Source organism: Hippoglossus hippoglossus, chromosome 3 (assembly GCF_009819705.1).
Source record: "Hippoglossus hippoglossus isolate fHipHip1 chromosome 3, fHipHip1.pri, whole genome shotgun sequence".
Classification (NCBI taxonomy): domain Eukaryota; kingdom Metazoa; phylum Chordata; class Actinopteri; order Pleuronectiformes; family Pleuronectidae; genus Hippoglossus; species Hippoglossus hippoglossus.
The window spans coordinates 3,462,086-3,481,879 of NC_047153.1; the positions used below are offsets into that span (position 1 = coordinate 3,462,086).

At 45.1% G+C, this 19,794-nt stretch overlaps 1 protein-coding gene across 11 annotated transcripts in view; it reads left to right on the forward strand.

Moving 5' to 3' along the window:
• nav2a (neuron navigator 2a) overlaps positions 1-19,794 on the forward strand; it is a 198,131-nt gene that overhangs the window by 169,179 nt on the left and 9,158 nt on the right. For 9 of the 11 annotated variants that reach the window (XM_034615021.1, XM_034614978.1, XM_034614986.1 and 6 more), the window contains 12 exons: positions 1,331-1,460; positions 4,025-4,343; positions 4,905-5,628; positions 6,775-6,994; positions 8,730-9,016; positions 10,286-10,351; positions 11,047-11,091; positions 11,574-11,734; positions 12,585-12,767; positions 16,352-16,404; positions 18,932-18,955; positions 19,353-19,427. In XM_034615021.1, coding sequence (XP_034470912.1) covers positions 1,331-1,460; positions 4,025-4,343; positions 4,905-5,628; positions 6,775-6,994; positions 8,730-9,016; positions 10,286-10,351; positions 11,047-11,091; positions 11,574-11,734; positions 12,585-12,767; positions 16,352-16,404; positions 18,932-18,955; positions 19,353-19,427 — 2,287 coding nt within the window. The remainder of the gene's footprint in view (positions 1-1,330; positions 1,461-4,024; positions 4,344-4,904; positions 5,629-6,774; positions 6,995-8,729; positions 9,017-10,285; positions 10,352-11,046; positions 11,092-11,573; positions 11,735-12,584; positions 12,768-16,351; positions 16,405-18,931; positions 18,956-19,352; positions 19,428-19,794) is intronic. The other 2 variants (XM_034615003.1, XM_034615011.1) reach the window with 2 other exon arrangements.

Here is a 19,794-nt window from a genome sequence, read left to right on the forward strand (position 1 = left end):
TATTTCTCGGAAATGTGTTTATTTTGTTCAAACTGATTTTGTATAAAAAAAAGAAGCTCAAACTACACTGGAAAAAAAATTGTTTGGCATCAATATCAAAAAAGATTAGGTCACATCTTGGCGCTAGAGACAAAAGATTTCAATCAGTATGCAAACCCACTGGTGATTATGGTGTTTGTGAAATTGATGAGGAGATGATTGGTTAATTAATCCACCATCATTTTGACTATTAATTAATTACTTTTTGCAGAATGTCAAACAGTCTCCACTGCTCACATGTGTGGATGTTGCTTTCTTCTCTTTTATAGAATTCTATGACAGAATAACACTTTCACATCTGACTTCAGATGTTTGTGTCAAACTGTTTATTGGTTTGTTGGCAAAGAAAAAATACTTAATCCGCTTCATCAATAATGAAAAATGATCTGTAACTGTATCATCACTGGTTGTTGTGATGAGAAAGCAAGAAAGTGTGTGTGTGTGTGTGTGTGTGTGTGTGTGTGTGTGTGTGTGTGTGTGTGTGTGTGTGTGTCTGTCGTCTGGTGCAGCCAACCCTGCACTGGGCATCACCATCAGCCTCCCTCTGCCTCTTTCAAAGTTATGTTTGCCAACTGGCTTCCTGTCCCCCCCCCCCCCCCCCCCCCCCCCCCCCCAGACTCCCAGCGGATATACACACACACCACACACACGTACGCATGCACGCACGCACACACACACGTACGCATGCACGCACGCACGCACACACACACACACACAACCACACATATTTACAAATGTTCTGCATCAACTCCCAGGGTGTTTGCTGTGTTCAGCTGGATCTGTTTGAACAACTCACAGACACACAAACACGCCATGATGTCACCCCTCCATCGAGCCTTTGTTCATGTGATAGACAACCCCATTCAGCCTGTGTGTGCCTGTGTGCCTGTGTGTGTGTGTGTGTGTGTCAGTTTAGACATAGGGATAAAGGAAGAGAATCACCAGGCAGTCAGAGCTGTGTTTGTTTTCTATTATTTCCATTTCTCCATCTTTTATTTGTCACATCACCGCAGGGAATCAATTACATTTGATGGCCTCTGTGCTGATCTGCGACTGTGACACAGGAAAAGAAGAATCAGTGTCTGTGAAGAGTTCAGATGAGCGGTGTTGTGTCTTTATGACACGAGAAGCATCTCAGTCCGCTGCTGTTCTCAGGCTCTGCTGAGGAAACACGGTCCCAAAGACGCTCTCCTCTTCTTCACTTTGTAAGATTCATCGTTTAAAGAGAACTAATGTGTGTGTCTCTGTCCTCTTTGTGTGTTTGTGTTTGTGTGTGTGTGTGTGTGTACAGCTGGGATGACAGCAGTTCAGTGAGCAGCGGCATCAGCGACAACATTGACACAGATGACATCAACACCAGCTCCTCCATCTCCTCCTACGCCAACACGCCGGCGGCACAGCGCAAGGGCCTCAACGCACAGGTACGACTTCACACACACACACACACACACACACACACACACACACACACACACACACACACACACACACACACACACACACACACACACACACACACACACACACACACAAGTGAATATTTATTACTGTCATAAAGCTTTTGGATCTGGCTTCAAGCTGCAAAAATCTCTGGATTCATTAATCTCTGATGGAAACTTTAATCCCATCAAACGTTTGTATCTCATTTCCCTTTTTCATCAGAAAAGAACGATGTAATTTACCTGAGTTTTAGTTTCTTCTAATATCGTTGTGTTTGTGAAGCTGAGTCTTAATAGATTAAGTTGAAGATTGAAAAGGATTTGGATTCAATAAGCGGATTTCATTCTGCGTTCAGATTTGATGAAATTCCACCAGAACCGCCGTGCCAAAGGGTTCAGGTCCCTCTGTTTGCAAACAGTGAATCAGCGCTGATTCACAATCTGCTGTCAGTTATTAGACGCTCACGAGCACAGCTGCATGTTTCCGGCAGCTTCGGTGATGTAAACAGGGCAGAGCTCAGTCCCTGCAAGTGGGGCGTTGGTTTGTATTCCATTAAAACACCAAAGATTTTGATTTCAGCAACTTTTTCAGTGTCAGTTTTGTTTTATGTCCGAGTTCTGCTGTTTTCCACATTCAAAACATGTATCTGTGTTTTAGGTTTTTTCACTTTGTCATCCTGGCACCGCTCACAACAGTGATATATACAAGTTAACACAACGGAAATATAATCATGGGTTTCACTTTAAAGCAGCATGAGTCAACAAGTCAACAGTTAATTACCTAAACCAGGGAGGTTGTAATTACCCCCCTGTCTGTCTGTCTGTCTGTCTGTCTGTCTGTCTGTCTGTCTGTCTGTCTGTTTGTTTGTCTGTCAGCATGATTCTGCAAAAACTATCAAACAGATTTATGCAAAACTTGGTGGAAGGAACCCGTTAAATGTTGGGATGGATCCGGACAAAGGGGCAGATCCCCAGCAATTATTTTTCACTGTATTTAACTTTGAGAAATTTGGCTCATTTCTCTGAGTTTCTATGAATTCAGTGCAGATTGATTTAATTTAAGGGGACTCTCATCGGAGGCATGCCTTCTGGTTTCACATTTAACGTTTCGAATGTTTAAAACTTTAAAATGAAAGAAGACAAATTATTTGCAACGTTACAAAAGCCTTTGGAGGAAATCTAAACGTCTTCTCTCACACATCTACGTGGTCATTCCTAGACTTGACCTCATTTTTTGTCAAACCCAGTGTGTCCCAGCATTCCTCTGCGTCCAGAGAAGAATGCGAGAGCACGTCTGGGTGGCACAGCTGTGAACTTGCGGAGCTAAAGCTGATGTTGACTCAGGCCTCAAACCTTTAAACACTGATTAGGAGCCACCGCGGTTCAGGAAGGTGATCGGTGAGACGATAATATTGTCAGCTGACTCACTTGGGCACGGCACACAGACAGACACACACTGTATATTGTGGCGGATGTGGAGCCAGTCGTCATGTGACGTGCGACCATTACTGCTGCGGAGGTCAAGGTGCCGATGGAGAAAACAAAGGAGTCTTTCTCTCGGTACAGCAGCTCTGACTCGGTGCAGGTTAATGAAGTCCGTCTCTTCTGTCCTGTGGTTATAACACACTGTCTGGACCACGCTGCAGTTCTTTAGCGTCGCTCTGACAACTGCAGAACGGACCTCAGAGCGGCCGTCAGCCTTTAAACAACTGTAATTTACTGTGTTAGTTAAATAAAGGCCTCGGTGAACAAGATGTATTATTCTCACAGAGAAGTTAAAAGAAATCGTATCACAATATCACACACGGACATATGATCTGATCTGAATTTGAAAACTAATCAGCTGCAGGGACCACGACTATTAACTTGTCTGAAGTTGCAAAAGGAAAATAAAATCCTGGAGCAAGAATAAAGTGAAGAAGACGGCATCAGGTGAGATGATGTGAGACGACGCTGCTTCAAGACCTGAGGGCAGAAACGTCATCGATCGCTTTCTCTTTTATTTTGATAGATGAAAAAAAACATATTTTATTCCTGCTCTCTTGCAAATATACATCTTAAATATCTGCTTTAATATTATTCATGATGCTTAGAAAGTGTTTCCAATTAGAAATGTAAAAGAAACACTATCAACACCAGCTCGGGAGGAAAAAGTTAAATCCTGTTGTTTGCTTCTCGAGTTTCGAGCTGCTCAGCAAACGCAGAGGCAGCGAAAATTCTCCTCTCACGTAACCAGGAGGATTCTCACTGCTCACAGTAATGTGGTCAAACAGCTTTCCGACAAATTGCTTAGGTGACGGTGGCGAGGATTTCTGGTAGGATTACCCAGCGTGATGGCTGTGGTCATAAAACGGAGTGGTTTTTAAAGCCACTTGGCAAAGTCTCATAAAAGACGCTTTCATCAGCAGTAATAAATCTGACATCCTGTGTGTGTGTGTGTGTGTGTGTGTGTGTGTGTGTGTGTGTGTGTGTGTGTGTGTGTGTGTGTGTGTGTGTGTGTGTGTGTGTGTGTGTGTGTGTGTGTGTGTGTGTGTGTGTGTTCCCAGCCTGTGACGGATGCAGAGAAGCACTCGGCCTCCACAGCGCTGCACCAGGCCTGGTCAGGGGACGAGGTGAAGAGGCCAGACGGGGGGTCAGACAGCGGGGTCAGGATGGAGCCGGGCTCCAAGTGGAGCCGCAGGAACCCCTCCGACATTTCCGACGAGTCCGACAAGGGCGGCTCGGGGAGGAAGACCCCCTCTGCGTCCCACACGGGCTCCTGGAGGAGAGGCATGAGCACTCAGGTCGGGGTGACGTCCCCTCGGACTAAAAGCTCCAGCAGCACGGGCTCATCGGGCTCCATCGGCCTCAAGGGCCACAGCTCAGGTGACACAGACGTCTACAGAAGAGTCTTTTCTTTACTGTTGCCGATACAGTTTTGTTTTCTGCTCATTATTCTTTGTTACTTTCTTAAATCAACTTCCAGCAATGTATTCAACTGAATGTGTTGATGGAGTTCCCAACATTGCTAAGTTATTAGACATACTACTACAACTTTTTACAATTTTTATATATCGTAATGTGGGATTATGTGTATTTTATATTTTTAGCTATTTGCTTTTACTTGCTTCCTCTGTTAACCTACGTAAAGTGTCTTTGAGCATTTGTTATTATTATTATTAACTTAAAGTCTTAAAACATCTTAAAGAATAAGAAAGATAGTTACTAAGTCTTGAGTCAAGTTTATTTTAAAACAACCTGAATTAACCAAATATAATATATTATATAACATTCAGGTTAAAATGTGAATAAAAGCTACTTAAGGTCTGGATCTTTAATGAGGCTTTACTCTAAAATATGTGATGCTTAAACCAAACAATGCTCCTTGTGACCTGAGTGTGAAATAGTCCCACACACTGTCCTGATGTCTCCTTCTGTGTCCTCCAGGTAAGACGGATGACGTCAAGGTGTCGGAGAAAGGACGCGTCTCCCCTCGTGCTAACGGCCTCCACCGCTCGCCCTCGGACGCAGGACGCAGCAGCGGCGACGAGGCGAAGAAACATTCCATCTCCGGCAGCCGCGCGTCTACAACGAACGTCCTCACACACACCGTCTCAGACCCACACTCGCAGACACACACGCTCACCTCACGCACCCCGACCAGCACCTTCGGCTTCAAGAAGCAGGGCCATGGGATGGTAACCATGGTTACAGCCAGCGGTGCCACCATCACCAGTGGTTCAGCCACCCTGGGGAAGATGCCCAAATCTGGGGCGCGCTCACTAGCAGGAGGCCTGAAAGCCAGCGGGCAGGACGGCGGGGGGGCCCTGGGTCACCACGACGATGGCTTCCTTTCCATGACTGCCCGCTCCACGCTGCAGTACCGCAGCCTGCCGAGGCCCAGCCGCTCAGGGGCCGCCGCCCGCAACGGAAACCGCTCCTCCACCAGCAGCATCGAGGCCGCCGTGCTCTCCGTCACGTCCCACGGTAAAAACTCCATCAGCCTCGCCAAGGCCAACGGCGCGGGGGGCCTCCTGGCCAATCAGACGGACCGGGAGAAGGGAGTCTCGGACATCGACAACCTGAGGAGCGGGGTCGTGATGCAGGGGGGAGGAGCAGCGACTGTTCCTCTGACTGGGAGACAGCAGGTTTCCTCACCCACGCTTCGCAGGTGGGCACGCACACGCACACGCACACACACACACACACACACACACGCACACACACACACACAAACGGAAACAAACACACACTCTTACAGAACATTGTTGATGTCGTCAGTAAGCCTGCAGACACAGTGACGACCAACTGATGAGCCACACTAAGTGGGGGGCTCTCCTGTACGGGCTTGACTCTACCCACATGCAACACACACACACACACACACACACACACACATACACACACACAGAGGACCGTTCTAAAACACAGTAATCACGCAGTCACTGTAAATAATAAGTAGCGATGAGTAAGGATCACACGTGTGGGCTTGTTACACACACACACATACACACACTCGGTGAGGTTAAATGGGGCCATTGTGAATGCAGGGCCTTGAGCTGGGCTGATCAGCTGCCAAGCCTGAGCGTTAGCGGTGTGGGGGTGGGGGGGGGGGGGGGGGGGGGGGGTGGGGGGGGGGGTGCAGGGTAACGGGAGTCTTACCTCAGCGCCCTCATTAATGTGAGGGAGTGATAACTCTTCAAAGAGGCCTTGTGCTGCCATTATCGCCCACCACAGTCATCACAGCCTGTCATTTCACTTTGAGTCAGGATTAGCAGAGAGCCAAGAGAGAGTTTGTGTGTGTGTGTGTGTGTGTGTGTGTGTGTGTGTGTGTGTGTGTGTGTGTGTGTGTGTGTGTCTGTGTGTGTGTGTGTGTGTGTGTGAGACTCTACCTTTTCTACGTCTCTCTTGTTCCACGTCGAGTAAAAAAAACGTTTCATTGGTCCAGTTCTTTGATGCAGAACAACCATGAATATTTATTTTCATCGTCCCTGGAGGATGAGTCCTAATGATCCCCCCCCCCCCCCACCCCCCCGACCTTTCTTTATTATTTTCAGGATAAAATTCCAACTTATTCTCAAGAAAATAGCTTCAAGCATCTTCAAGTAGAAATTAAAAAACAGAAACGAACGAGCTATAACACTGAAATCAATCGTTCTCCTTGAAGGTCACAGAGTCAGAATGTTCAGCTTTAGATCTTCTTCTGGTTTAATGATAATAATTGATTTAATTGACTTTTGTGACGTTGTTAATTAGTCCTACTGGTCACTAATGGGAGATGACACCTTTAAACCTGCTCTTCTCTCATTTGCTACAGGTTGTTTGGTGGGAAGCCCGGTAAACAGGCTCCGGTCACCACGGCCGAGAACATGAAGAACTCCACCGTTATCTCCAACCCCCACGCCACCATGAACCACGTGGGCACGGTGCTGGAGTCCCCCGACGGAGGGCTGGGAGGCGCAGACAGCGAGACCAGCAGCCCCCTGTTCGGAGGCAGGGCGCTGGGATCCGGGATGGGGACGCTGGGCAGCGAGCAGGTGAGCGGGAACTGGGAGTGCTCACTTCATACTGTACATGTTGAGTTAAGTTGACTTTTGGGCCAAACTAACATGGAGGAGGCAAAGAGGAGGCGATCATCCATCTTTATAAACAGTGTACATTTCAGAACATGATGTTTAAATCATCACATTGATCTGTTATTGGCCGAGGAAACACGAAAGCACAAAGAATAAAGGTTGTTCTCTTTCTTTTAGATTCACAAATCTTTGACTCTACCTTCATTCTCAAATCGCTGAAGTTGCATTAAAGTTTATTTTTACAAATGCGTCACTGGAGCAGGAGCTCATTTATTTTCGGACGCTGTTATTTTTAGCTACGCACATTCTCCAGCGACCCACCACCACATTACTTACCACGAAAAGAAGGAGAAGTTTATTTTGGGGGTCACGTTTTAGTTATTTTTAACAGTGTCGGACACTTTGTGGTCCCCAGAGGATGAACCCTGCTGACTTTGGTTATTTCATTTCACCGTGATGTTAACATTTGTGGTTCAGACTGTGAATTCTAAACACATTAAAAGGAGGAACCGTAATAACTGAAGTCATCACTTCCTCATTTACTATAATAGAGCAGTGATCTTTAGAGCCGCTCTTCAGTTTGTGATCAGCTGTCGCAGCTGTAAAACCGTCAGGTGATGTTTGGTTTGAGGATCACAAAGGTGCCTCTGAGCTCAGGGATGAGTCAGAACAGTTTGTATGTTTCAGGATGTTTGTCGAGCGTTAGCGGGGACACGGGGATGCTTCTCTTCTTACCTGACTCATCCTAATGCACTGGTTAGTTTAGTTTAGTGGAAGTAAGTGTAGACAGAGTAGAGAGTGTGAGCAGGTTCAGTCACGAACCCTCCGTCAAGTTCTCACATGATTCCCGAGGTTTTATCCGTTGTGAATCATAAAGTGACAAAGAGGTCATTGTTGTCTGTGTGTTTGCAAACTTTACGCATGAGTTTTAAAAATGTGAACAATCTGTTATTTAAAGCAAATCAAACCTCAAACAAAAGAATGACTGATGAGTCAATCAATGGTTTTTTTGATTAGTCACTGGTTCCTCTGAAAGACAGAAAATGGAAGGAAGGAAAAGGACATTTATAATTTCACAGAACCCAAAGTGAAATCTTTACGCTCTTTGTTTGGTTTGATCAACAGTTCAAAATATAACACTGAGCAGAATCTTCTTACTTTTAAGAGATGAGGTGTTTGAATGTAAAGTGCTTTGAGTCGTCAGCAAGAAAAGAAAAGCAGCAAATAAATTCAGACCATTTAAGATTTGAGCTTCACAATCGATTTTGAGAACAACAAAGTTGCATGATGCTGCAAACCTTACGTCTCTGTGTGTCTGCAGACTTTCCCAGTGGCTGCTTATGTTGGTTTGTCCTTACCTGTATACATACATGTGCACATACATGTGTACATACATGCGTACATACATGTGCACATACATGTGACCTGCACTCTCACAATATTCTACACATGTTGGTCCCCAGAGTTCGAACAGAATTTCCCATAAATGCTTTTATATGTGCTGCTCCCTCTGCTGGAATTTAAGTTGATTTTAAAGGATCAAGAAATTAGCTCTAGCGTAGCGATAATAGCGTTATTGTTGTTGCGAGGTTTACATATACACATCTCTCCTATAAAAGAGATTTGAATCTCAATGAGACTTTTACCTGGTGGAATAAAGGATATTTATATATAACCTCATCCTCTCCGCCCACAGGCCTCCAGCCCCGGCTCAGTCTACTCCTCCACCGGCCCCTCCAACAGCCTGACCTGGGGCACCACCTTCAGCAGCTCCTCCGCCCAGAGCAGGGAGAGCACGCTGGGCGGACACGGCGGGGCGGGCAGCATGGGCTACCCCTCCGTCAGCAGCATGCACACCAGCAGCGAGTCCATCGACATGAGTCTGGGCAGCGTCGGAGGAGGTGCCGGCCACGGGACCCACAGGGAGGACACCCTGTCCGCACTGGGACGCACCGGCAGCGTCAAGACGGGCATGTCTGAGAGGTGAGGACACGGAATGGTTCTTTTCTCATTCTTCTGTTTCCTTTTCCACAACTAAGACCTCATCTGTTCTCCTGCGTCACGTCTTCTGTATTGTTGGTAAACCGGCTCCTGCCCAGGTCCGACAACTCTGGTTTATCACTCGTTGTTTACAAACTAGTACAACTTGGGTATTTTTGTAGATTGGCTGTGATTCATATCAGTAAATATAACTTCAATCAACAAGGGAAACAAAATAATGAAACCTAAGTTTTAATAAATCTGAATTATTCTCAAAGTATAGATTTGCCTTATAGCCAAAGGTAACTTGGGTGTTTTATTATATTCTACATCCTGAATTTTTACTGAATGTCAACTCTGTCATTAGCAAATGTTTAAACTCAGAGTTACAATAGTTGAGTCATGAAATCATCACATTACCTCAGAAATGTGAGCTACACAGGAATATCAAACTTTAAGATTAGAAATCAGTTTCCAGACCGAGTCAGACTGTAGCAAGAGTTATGAGTTCAGCTTTTCACATTTTAAACTGAATATTTAGTAGTATAGTATAATATAAATATTTCTTCTATAAGAAATAGGATAATTTTCCTTTAAAACTACTAGTTACATAGCAGGTTAGGATTTTACATAGAAAACATATGAATTGTTACAGATTAAATGACCCAGTAGTTTATAAATGAAGTTTTATTTAACCAGTTAAAATCCTGAGATTCTGCTGATACAGTGAAAGTATCAGTATTAATAATCCAGAAGTAGAAAAAACATAATATGAAGCTTTGAAAATCCTCATTCTACATGAAGAAGCTTTATTCTGAAGCACATTTCGTCCACTTTAATGCCAGAATTTTACTTTCCTTAGTTTAGTTTTGCTTTACTTTTTGATATTAATAGTATAAATTCTCCGTCCATCCTGCTCAGTGCTGACATTATTTTCGTTTTAAGAGATCTGATGCGTCACGGTGAGGTGTCGCTTCCTGTTCGCCGCTCTGTCTGCGCTCCGGCACAGACACACAATCCGCTGGCGTCCCTCAGTCTTGTCGTTTCAGTAATTGTGGTCATTGCAGCAGATTCCATCCTGACAGGTCGACTCTGCACCGTGACAGGAATGTCTCTGAGGAAACTTAATAGCCGCTGGTTATGACATCACCCTCCTCGCCAGGTTTTCTTATTAACTTCATCGGTGAAGAATCTCGCACTTGATTTCTCTCCTCTAAAACTTTCTCTCTGTTTGTGTGTCTGTTGTGCGTTTTCCCTCCTGCCCTCCATCAGTCCCCTCTCCTCCCCCACCGCTAGCCCCATATTCAGCCGAAACACGCTCCCTCGGAAGCAGGACAGGTAAATGTACCTGTGTGCCGTGTCAGGCTCCCTGTGGAGGCTCCTACCAAAACCACCACCGGCTGCCACACACAAGCCTCACACAGACCCACACAGAGAAGCTGTGGTTGTGTCTTTGCTTGCGTGTGTGTGTATTCGTGCTCTGTGTGGCAGTTTGTGGTTATTTTCTAGGAACTCTAGCTCCTGTGTGAATGGACGTTCTGTGAGTTGGTGCAAATGTGAGGTTGTTGTCGGTGCTCCACTCTCGTCTGTTTGGACTGTGAGATGCTGCCACCTCCTGGTAGAGTAAATGTGTGCAGGTTTACCTAGTAGCATGAGAGGTGGATGTTTTTTTATTTATGGGCTTTACACTGCAAAAAATATCGACATTAAGGAATGTGTGTTTTTGATTTCTGAGCAATTTTCAGTAGAAAGAAATCAAAATATTAGATAAAGGTGTTTTTACTTTCATCTGTACGGCTCCCGATCTATTTTTAATTCTTCTGATTTGAAAATTTGTAAAGATAATCTTTCTCACAGTTTTTCCTTCCATCTAAATAAGATTAAATTGCAGTGGATACGTTGAAATGTACTAGAGTCGATAATAAAAACTACTTTTGAAGGTTAAAGATATTACTGGTTAGTCTTTGACAGATGCAGCCACATGTGTCCTTGCCTCCTTCTCTGTCCTCCTCTGAAGTGTCTCTCTCCCACAGCGGGACTCACTGTGGTAGAAACACTCTGCCTAAGAAGGGACTCAGGTACAAACCCCACCTCCTGCCGGAACATGTTGCGCTCTTGCTCACTGGTTCAAATTGTCGTGTGTTTATCTTTCTTTTCCTTTTCTGCATCTTTCATTCACTCTTGTCTCACGCTTTTTTTTAAAAATGCTTCCTTTGCTGCGTTGTTGTGTTGTGCTTCTGTGAGGAGACGTCACGTGGTCACTGTGTTACGCTGTAGCCTGACGTCGGGGGGTCAAATATTCTTTGGCTTCTTCCTTGTGCTCCTTCCCTCCGTTTCTGTGGCTCGCAGCTGAGAGTCAGTCTGTGTTGTTGTTGTTGTTGTTGTTGTTTCTGTTTCCAGCACTAATCCGGCTGCTTGACAGAACATAAATCACCTCACTCATTGTGAAAAGTCAAAAAAATGAAAAATAATCAGAATTCCAAATCAACATAATCCGCAATGCACCTGTTTGGTCTCGTGTCCCCGCCTCCACTCTGACCTCTGCTCTGACCACTCCCAGGTACGGCCCCACGCCACAGATGCGGAGCCACGAGGAGGCCCGTGATTGGCTGCGCTCCCACTCCACCAGTGGGCTGCAGGACTCGGCCAGTAACTCCCCGTTCTCCCCCGGCTCCAGCATCACCTCCCCCTCCGGCACTCGCTTCAACTTCGCACAGCTCGGTATGTGCCCCCCAGCACGGCACATTCATTTTCTTCATCTTCTGTGTGACGTGAACTCAAGTTTATGAAAACGAAACCTCATCAAATACATGATCATCAAGCTGATTGTTGTTTTTAGTCCCATAAAGCTGAGGAGAAAGCAGGTTTTAAAGTCAGAGCGATTCCGACACTCCACTGAATTTAAAACATGACGCTCAGGTCTATCATAACTTTATATATTATCAGTGAACTGACAGAAAACGTCTCATTTAATAACTTTATATCATATATCAAACTACAAGGCCAAAGATTTATTTGGTTGCAGCCATAGACTCAAAATAAAGATGGACGACGGGTCTCCTGCTCCTCCCGCTAAGATATCCCGAGTACGAACAGCGCCATCTTGCGTTAGTAAGGTCCTGGGGATACATCGGTCGACCAATCGGGTGTCAGTCTTAACTGTCAATCATGACGTTTCACCCCTGCAAACATATTGGAATAATCTGTGTGATAAGAAGTACATAAGATGAGAGAAACCATCTTTGAGACAATTTTATTTAATATGTTCTTTGACTTTACTTTGGTCCATGTCCCAATATATTAACATGGAGGAGGCAGGATTTATAACTGATACTGCAGCCCGCCACCAGGGGGCGATTAAGACCCTTTGGCTTCACTTTTGTTTTTTTATCTGTTTTATATCATAAAATATTTGGTATATTTGGGTTTTAGACTTAAAAACAAACAGTGAAGGTTGTACCCCAGACCTGTGATGTCTCTTTTTTCACACATTTACAGACTCATATACATGATCTACTCTCCACTCGTGTATATAACCCTTAGTATCATTTCCTGTCTCACTTTATCACAGCCTCCAGCCCGACCTCAGGAGCTCAGGTCAACATCGCCGGGCTGCGCAACAACAGCCTGACCAATCAGGACGCGGCCTTCGACCCCTGCGCCGACAACCGGCTGAGGAACTCCTGCATGTCGCTGGACGAGAAGACTCGCACCATGAGCCGCTCGGGCTCCTTCAGGGACGGCTTCGAGGAAGGTGAGAGGAGACACAACAACCAGAGCTGTATCCGGTGACTCTTCCATGTTCTCTGCAGACATGAGGTGAACTCTGTAATTAGCTGTAATCCTTCTCCGAGACCTGCTCTCTCTCTCTCTCTCTCTCTCTCTCTCTCTCTCTCTATCTCTCTCTCTCTCTCTCTCTCTCTCTCTGACTCTGAAGCCTCCCCTTCCTTTATTCCACATCCCCACGCTAAAGGAATTATGATTCCATTTGTTTAGTGAACATTAAGACGGATTACAACCGCTCCTCTAGGAAAAGCCCCGTATTCCTTTAGAAATCCATAATCAGCTTTGGTTGTGGCTTTTTCTTTTTTTAAATTTTTCAATAAGCTCATTTATTGGGACAAATACCCAGCGGTGCTTTTCCCACCAGCAGGAAGACGCCCGGCCCAGTTCATCGCCTCCACCTCCGGGTCACAGACACACAACGTTTGATTTGTACGACTAAAACAGACAAAAAGGGGGATATGTGCCGCACAGTGTCCACAATGGTTCTCTTTATTTGTTGTTATATTGTTGTTATATCCACGATAAATTAATACAAACCTTATATAAGAGGCCGTGTTACGTTCCTCAGCTAAACATTGATGGTCGTTTTTGGTTTCTTGCTCAATGCGTTAATGTATAGTGACTCAAAAAAAGGCTTCACCTCCTGAAACCACCTTTAAATCCACCAGATCCAGATTTTCATTCTGGTCTGCGCCAAATTTCACACACTTGCTTCCAGATTCACAAATAAATATCTGAGGAATCATCGGAAATGTGGAAACACATCTTGCAAATTAATCCTGGATCCGCCTCCCTGATGTGGATCCACAGCAAAATGTAATATACGTTCTTCTCTGACTCCTCCTTCCACCAAGTGTCATGTCAACCCGTCCAGTAGTTTTTGCATAATCCTGCAAACTAACAAACAGAGGTTAAAAAAAACGGAAAAGCAGGAACAGCAATTAAGATAAAAGTCAGTTCATAAAACGGGTGAATAAAATAAAGTTAAACTGAAAAATAAAACACGACATACGTCAAATATTCATAAAAGATTTGTGATGAAAACAATATAAAAGTGTGAAAGTCGGCAGTGAAGTCACATTTCATTAAACCACCATATAAACATGAAACCACGTCATGATGAAGCCAGAACAAAAAGGGGGTTTTGTGTCTCACCCTGTGTAATCGACAGAAGAATCCAGAGTCAAAGTGGAGTTACTCAGTGACTGTGGACAGTGTAAGTGGATCCAGTTTAGTTTTTTGTCCTGCAGAGCTGAGGACAAACCAGTGTGAGTGAATGAAACCCAGTGACACTGACACTGGTCCTGTGAAGGAGCCTGAGGGGAATCAGCTGTGAATCCAGACTCCTGAAACATCTGCGTTTTTCTTCAACCCTCAGTCAGTGAACAGATGTGAACATGATTCTAAACATCTTCAGGATGAAAACCTGTGTTCACCTCATATTGTAAAGGACGAGTGTTTCAAACAGCAGCTTCAAAACGACTGAAAACCAGTAAACCAATTTACACACTCACAGATATCAGTCTCCTAAATATGTCTGATTTGGTTTTTGATTAAGATCTTTGAATTATTATCTAGGAAATCAGTGAAAACATAGAAAAATGTCCCATACAAAATCAGTCCTGGATCCGCCCCCTGATCCAGATGTGCACCAGAGTTAAAACGATTTCTTCCCTGAGCCATTCTGCTTCCCGTCACCAAGTTCCTGTGATCACTTGATCCGGCCCCTTTTCTATCCCCTGAACCACTTCAGCAGATGATGTCCAGTTTTGGAACAAGAAATGATCGACATTCAATCTAGTCAGACATTTATTGAAGTTGATGATTTCATGTTTCCAGGTTTTTCAAGTGTTTGGAATGTGGAAGCGACAGAACTGAGTGTTTGTCCAATTACGTTTAGTGAAGTTCATTTCGGGCGTCTGAGTGAAGTGTTGTCGACGAATGTCTGTTGAGCTTTGAAGCATTTAAACAGATGCACAGGCAGCAAACGCACAATGAAACAGACTCAGACTTATCATTATCCCCCCCCTCCACAGTAGCAGTTATATCCGCCCCCCCCTCCTCTTCCCTTTCAGTCGAGGAGATAATGACAGGACTCACACTGAGAGGCGTGAGAGAGGTGATGACACACAAGAGACCTCCGAACATGACTTTCTCTGTGCGTGTGTGTGTGTGTGTGTGTGTGTGTGTGTGTGTGTGTGTGTGTGTGCGTGTGCGTGTGTGTGTGTGTGTGTGTGTGTGCGTGTGTGCGCGTTGCAGAAGTGTAGAGTTACTCGACCGCTGTGAGATTGACAGGACAAAAGTCACATCGTCCACCCGACACTTCGTCAGACCTGTCCTGATGGAGAGCGACACCTCACACCCCCCCCACAGACCCTCCTCTTGTAGAATCCGCGTTTCCTGGTTTATTTATACAATTAAAAGTGAAAGATAGATCCATCTAAAAGGAGCAGTGTTTAATATTATAACTTCCTGTTCCCATTCTCTGCACAGTCAGCAGAGTGGAAGTCTGCAGAGATCACATGTTGCATCAATAACCCAATTGCCACAACATCAGCTTAAAGAACAAACGACTCAGTGAATCCAAGAAGCACAAACTGTGTTTTATGAACACGACGACGTATCATAATTAACTAGAAAAAGCTGCTTTGACGACACAAACCCCCGTGAAACTGTCTCACTATGTTAAAGAAGGTGAAAACTAAATCCTGGATCCTTCTGTTTACGTGGATCTGGGTCATAACCTTTAATCCAAAGCTCCTGGAAATGGGTTTTTCTGCTAACTAACTAACGACAGTTGATATAAAAACAGGAACCTCCTGCGTGGAGGTAAATAATATAGAGGTTATTATAAATTCCCTCCTTTTAACAATCATAGTATCTATTCCTCACGACTATTTCATTATCGATTCAATTGTTTTGTCCAAAACCAACAAATTCACTTTACTGGCTCATGTTATAGAGGAACCCGCCCCCCCCACCCCACAAAAAAAGCAGGAACCACAGAATATTTTGCATTTTTGCTCGATAAGATTATTTCCAGTGAGTTAAGGGAGTAATTGTTTCAGGTCTGATCACATGTGACGAGATCCAGTGAATTCCCCTTTTTCCTGTTGGCTCCCAGCGCTCGACGGCGTCTGGGCCACAGCAAAAATGAAAGTGAGTTTCCTCCGAGGTGAATGAATGTGCCGAGGTCGGCCCGGCCCCCCTCGGTGCGGTCGATGACTTCACGCCCCTGATCCGCTCTGATCTGCTCGCAGGCCCCAGCACAGAGCTGCCGTTGTGTCCCGGCCTCTGATGTGAGATTAGCGGCTGAGTCATTAGCAGAGTAATTCTCAGGCTGCCAGTCGTTGCGCCACAATCCGACTGCAACGTGTAGGAGAGTTTTTTATCTTTCATGAGCGCAGAGCGGCAGCCATTGTTCAGGAGGAGGTGGGAGGTTTGTGTAGTTTCCGGGGTGTGGTGGGGGGGGGTGGGGGGGTCTGATGATAATTAGGCTGCTGTTGTTTCTACAGATGAACTTTTCTGATCTTGTGATGTTTGTCTCCTCAGTTCATGGATCGTCTCTGTCTCTGGTCTCCAGCACCTCCTCCATTTACTCCACGGTGAGTTCAAGTTGTTGTGTTTGCTCCTTGTCTCCATCATATGGTTTGTCCATGACAGACAGACGACCGTTAAGTATCCCCTTCGTGGAGATCTCTATCGGCCGGGCGGTTACAGCCCGGTGCCACAGAACCCGCAGCGTTCAGTGTTCGATTCCATCTGTTTCTTTCTCTGCCCTTGTTTCCTGTCTGTCTCTTCACAGTTGATGCATCAAACAGATATTTCTCATTAAGGTCAAATCCACGTCACAGCCTTTTAAAAAAAAACACATTTATGAGATCCATTCGTTCTGCTCTATTATGATCTGCATCTTTACTGAACATCATGTGTTCATGTCTCCGTGTGACTAAAAATAAGCTGTTTGTTGTTCAGGTTAAATAACAGATTTATGTGTTTTATTTTTTTTACTCAAACATCTGTACGGGTATAAGCCTCAGAAGTACAGATATACAGGATGTTGTTAAGTATAAAATGAAACGGCATCGAACCGATTTCAAGAGGGACCACTGAACAGGAGACATTTACAATAGAATAGAAAAACACCAGAAGATTTAAAATCATCAAGGATAATGTGAGAGTGCAGCTGTAGGACGGATTGTAAAAGGTGATTAAAACCTGAACCCAGTTGTACGAGCGTGTAGAGGAGATCGTGTAGTGACTTGTTCTCAAGGACGGGACGGAGGTAGTTTTTAATATTAAACACACATAAGAACAGTTGTCATAATTGTCATTTTAACCCGTCTCAGCTGAGCAGTGGGTCGTTGGGGTCGCACACTCGTAGAATCCGCGTAGAGACCAGAGGAGCCTGTGTCTGCTCCAGCCTGTGGGGTATGAAACACGCTGCGTCGCCCGTTTACCATCCAGAGATCTGACTCGAGCACCTTGTGAGAAAAAAGGTGTGGCCGCAGCTCCGACGTGTGCAGCTGCAGCCAGTCAGAGCGCAGCGTCTCACAGCGTAGTTATCCCCCCCCCTCACCCCCACCCCCGGGAGGGCTGGGTCACTCACCTGTGCAGGTGAAGCAGAGAAACTCTCAGACACCGGATCCCTGCTTCACAGTCTCAGAGTCAGAGAGGTTTCAAATCAGAGCGGTGAAGGGAGCGGAGGCAAAATGATGGCGACTTTATCCCTGACAGGCACCATCACGTCCTGGCAGCTAACGGTAGGGGCGGGCGGGGGGGGGGGGGGACGAGGGCTGGAGGCTGAAATACCTGATTCTGTCTTTTGTAAAAATCAGCTGTAATCATTTATTTATGTCTGTTTCTTTTGGAGTTAAGTGTGAGAGGAAGGAAACAACTAATCTAATGTGTTGAATGAAAACTAAACCTCCTGCTGCCACTTTAACATTTCTTTATGTCAATTTTTTATTTATTTGATTGTTTTCCCTCTGAAATCCTTTAACTGCTGTGATGTAGAAATCTCCCAGGAGCGCTTGCATCACATCTCTGTGTTTTGTCTGCGTGTCACACCGGCTGCTCTGTTTGTGCAGGGTCAGTCGTGTGTGCGTGATTGGCAGCCCTGTGTGGGTGTGTAGTAGATCATGTGTAACACATGTGTTTTTTTAAAGCTCAGATACGTCACGCGTGTGGAAACTTGTTTTGATTAGCGGTTGTCGGGTGGAACCACGCGATAGGAAAATCATTAATTACCACGTGTTCCGCCCTCGTTGCTTCTGTCACAACATAAGTGCTGCGTGCAGGCGTCAGACGGAAAATCCACTTCCTCCTCATCAACAGCCGTGCAAAAACTGGACAATGCAGATGTTCAGAGTGAAAATATTCGAAAATGTATTATATCTAACAATATATTTATGTCCTATTAGTTTGTTTAAAATCCCAGATGTCCAGCAAAGAAAAAGGACAAAAAAAACATAACCTCTTTGGTTTTTAAGTGGATATGAAAAGTCTTGTTATTAATAATCAATGTTAAAAGTCCTTTTCATATCATCAATTCTCTTTTAATCCATAAACTTTGAATTTCTGCAGGTAAAGAATTATAACTGTAGCTCAGTTTTGAGTCTTGAGGTTTCACCGTCGACCGACGTCTCACTAAAGACAAACAAACTGTTCAAACGTCTCCAAACGGACGAAGGGAAACTATTTGTGTTCGTATTGTCAGAGTCTGTTGCAACATGTTTACATATAAATGTGGGTGTTGCATGTTGCTGTGTTGATCAGCGACAGCAGGGCGTGTTGGCTTCGTGCGAGCGTTTGTTTAGCGTGCTCTCTCTCGCTCTCGCTCTCTCTCTCTCTCTGTGTATTTTTCCTGCCCGTCCTTTCTTGCTATTGTCCCCTGCGAGGACAATGGGGACCCGCACGCTCGGCGAAATGCCTTCGGGAGGAGATCTCTGCTTTCCAGACATATTACACCAGTGGATCTCCTCCACAGTTTACAAAGCTCGTCTCCTCGCAGCTAATAAATCAAGCGGGAGTCATGTGCGGCGAGAACCTCCGGCAGCTTGACCTGCTCTTCACGTTCAGTGTCACACGTCACTAATGATTTTCCTCTCCCTCTCTGGTTTGTTTTTACAGAACGAGGAGAAGTCTCAGTCGGAGGTAAGAGTCCCCACCTCCGTCCCCTGTCATTTTCTGTGTGTAGAAGCCGGACCTGGTGGAACATGGGGCTGTTGTCGACACTTGTATCTGGTTTCATGTGTAACTGTTGTGCGACTGACCCTGTGACGGGGCTCTGCTTCCTGTCTGAACACCTGTGTGCACCTGAACCTCCTCTTTCATGCATCTGCTGTGTTTCATCTCTTACCCTGAACGTATCGCAGCTCAAATCTGGGAGCCTCCCTCGTTTGTTGCCACACTATTTTTGTCATTGTGTGTGTCTGTGTGTGTGTGTGTGTGTGTGTGTGTGTGGTATTGGCTGCTTTTATAGAGCAGTTACTTTTGCTTTTGTCTCTGTGCTTTTTGATGTCGTGCCGATTTGCTTTTTTTACGTCTTTAGATCCGCAAGCTGCGCCGGGAGCTGGATGCCTCCCAGGAAAAGGTTTCCGCCCTGACGACACAGCTGAGTGCCAACGTAAGTGAACAGGAACACAAACACACACAAACACAAACACACACAAACACACACAAACACAAACACACAAACACACACCCCTGAGCTATTCCACGTATACAGCACCTATACTGTCTCCTTCCAGGGTTCAATTTGTGATATTTGTCTGGATCTGAAATGTAATTTTCTCTTTCAATCAATCCAGTTTTTATTTGTAAAGCCCATATTCACAAATCACAGTTTGTCTCATGGATCTTAACAAGGTGCAACATCCTCTGTTCTAAACCCTCAACAAGAGTAAAACTACCGGAGAACCCTATAAACAGAAAACGTAGAAACCTCAGATAGAGTCACATGTGAGGGATCCTCTGTGTTTAAAGTATTTATA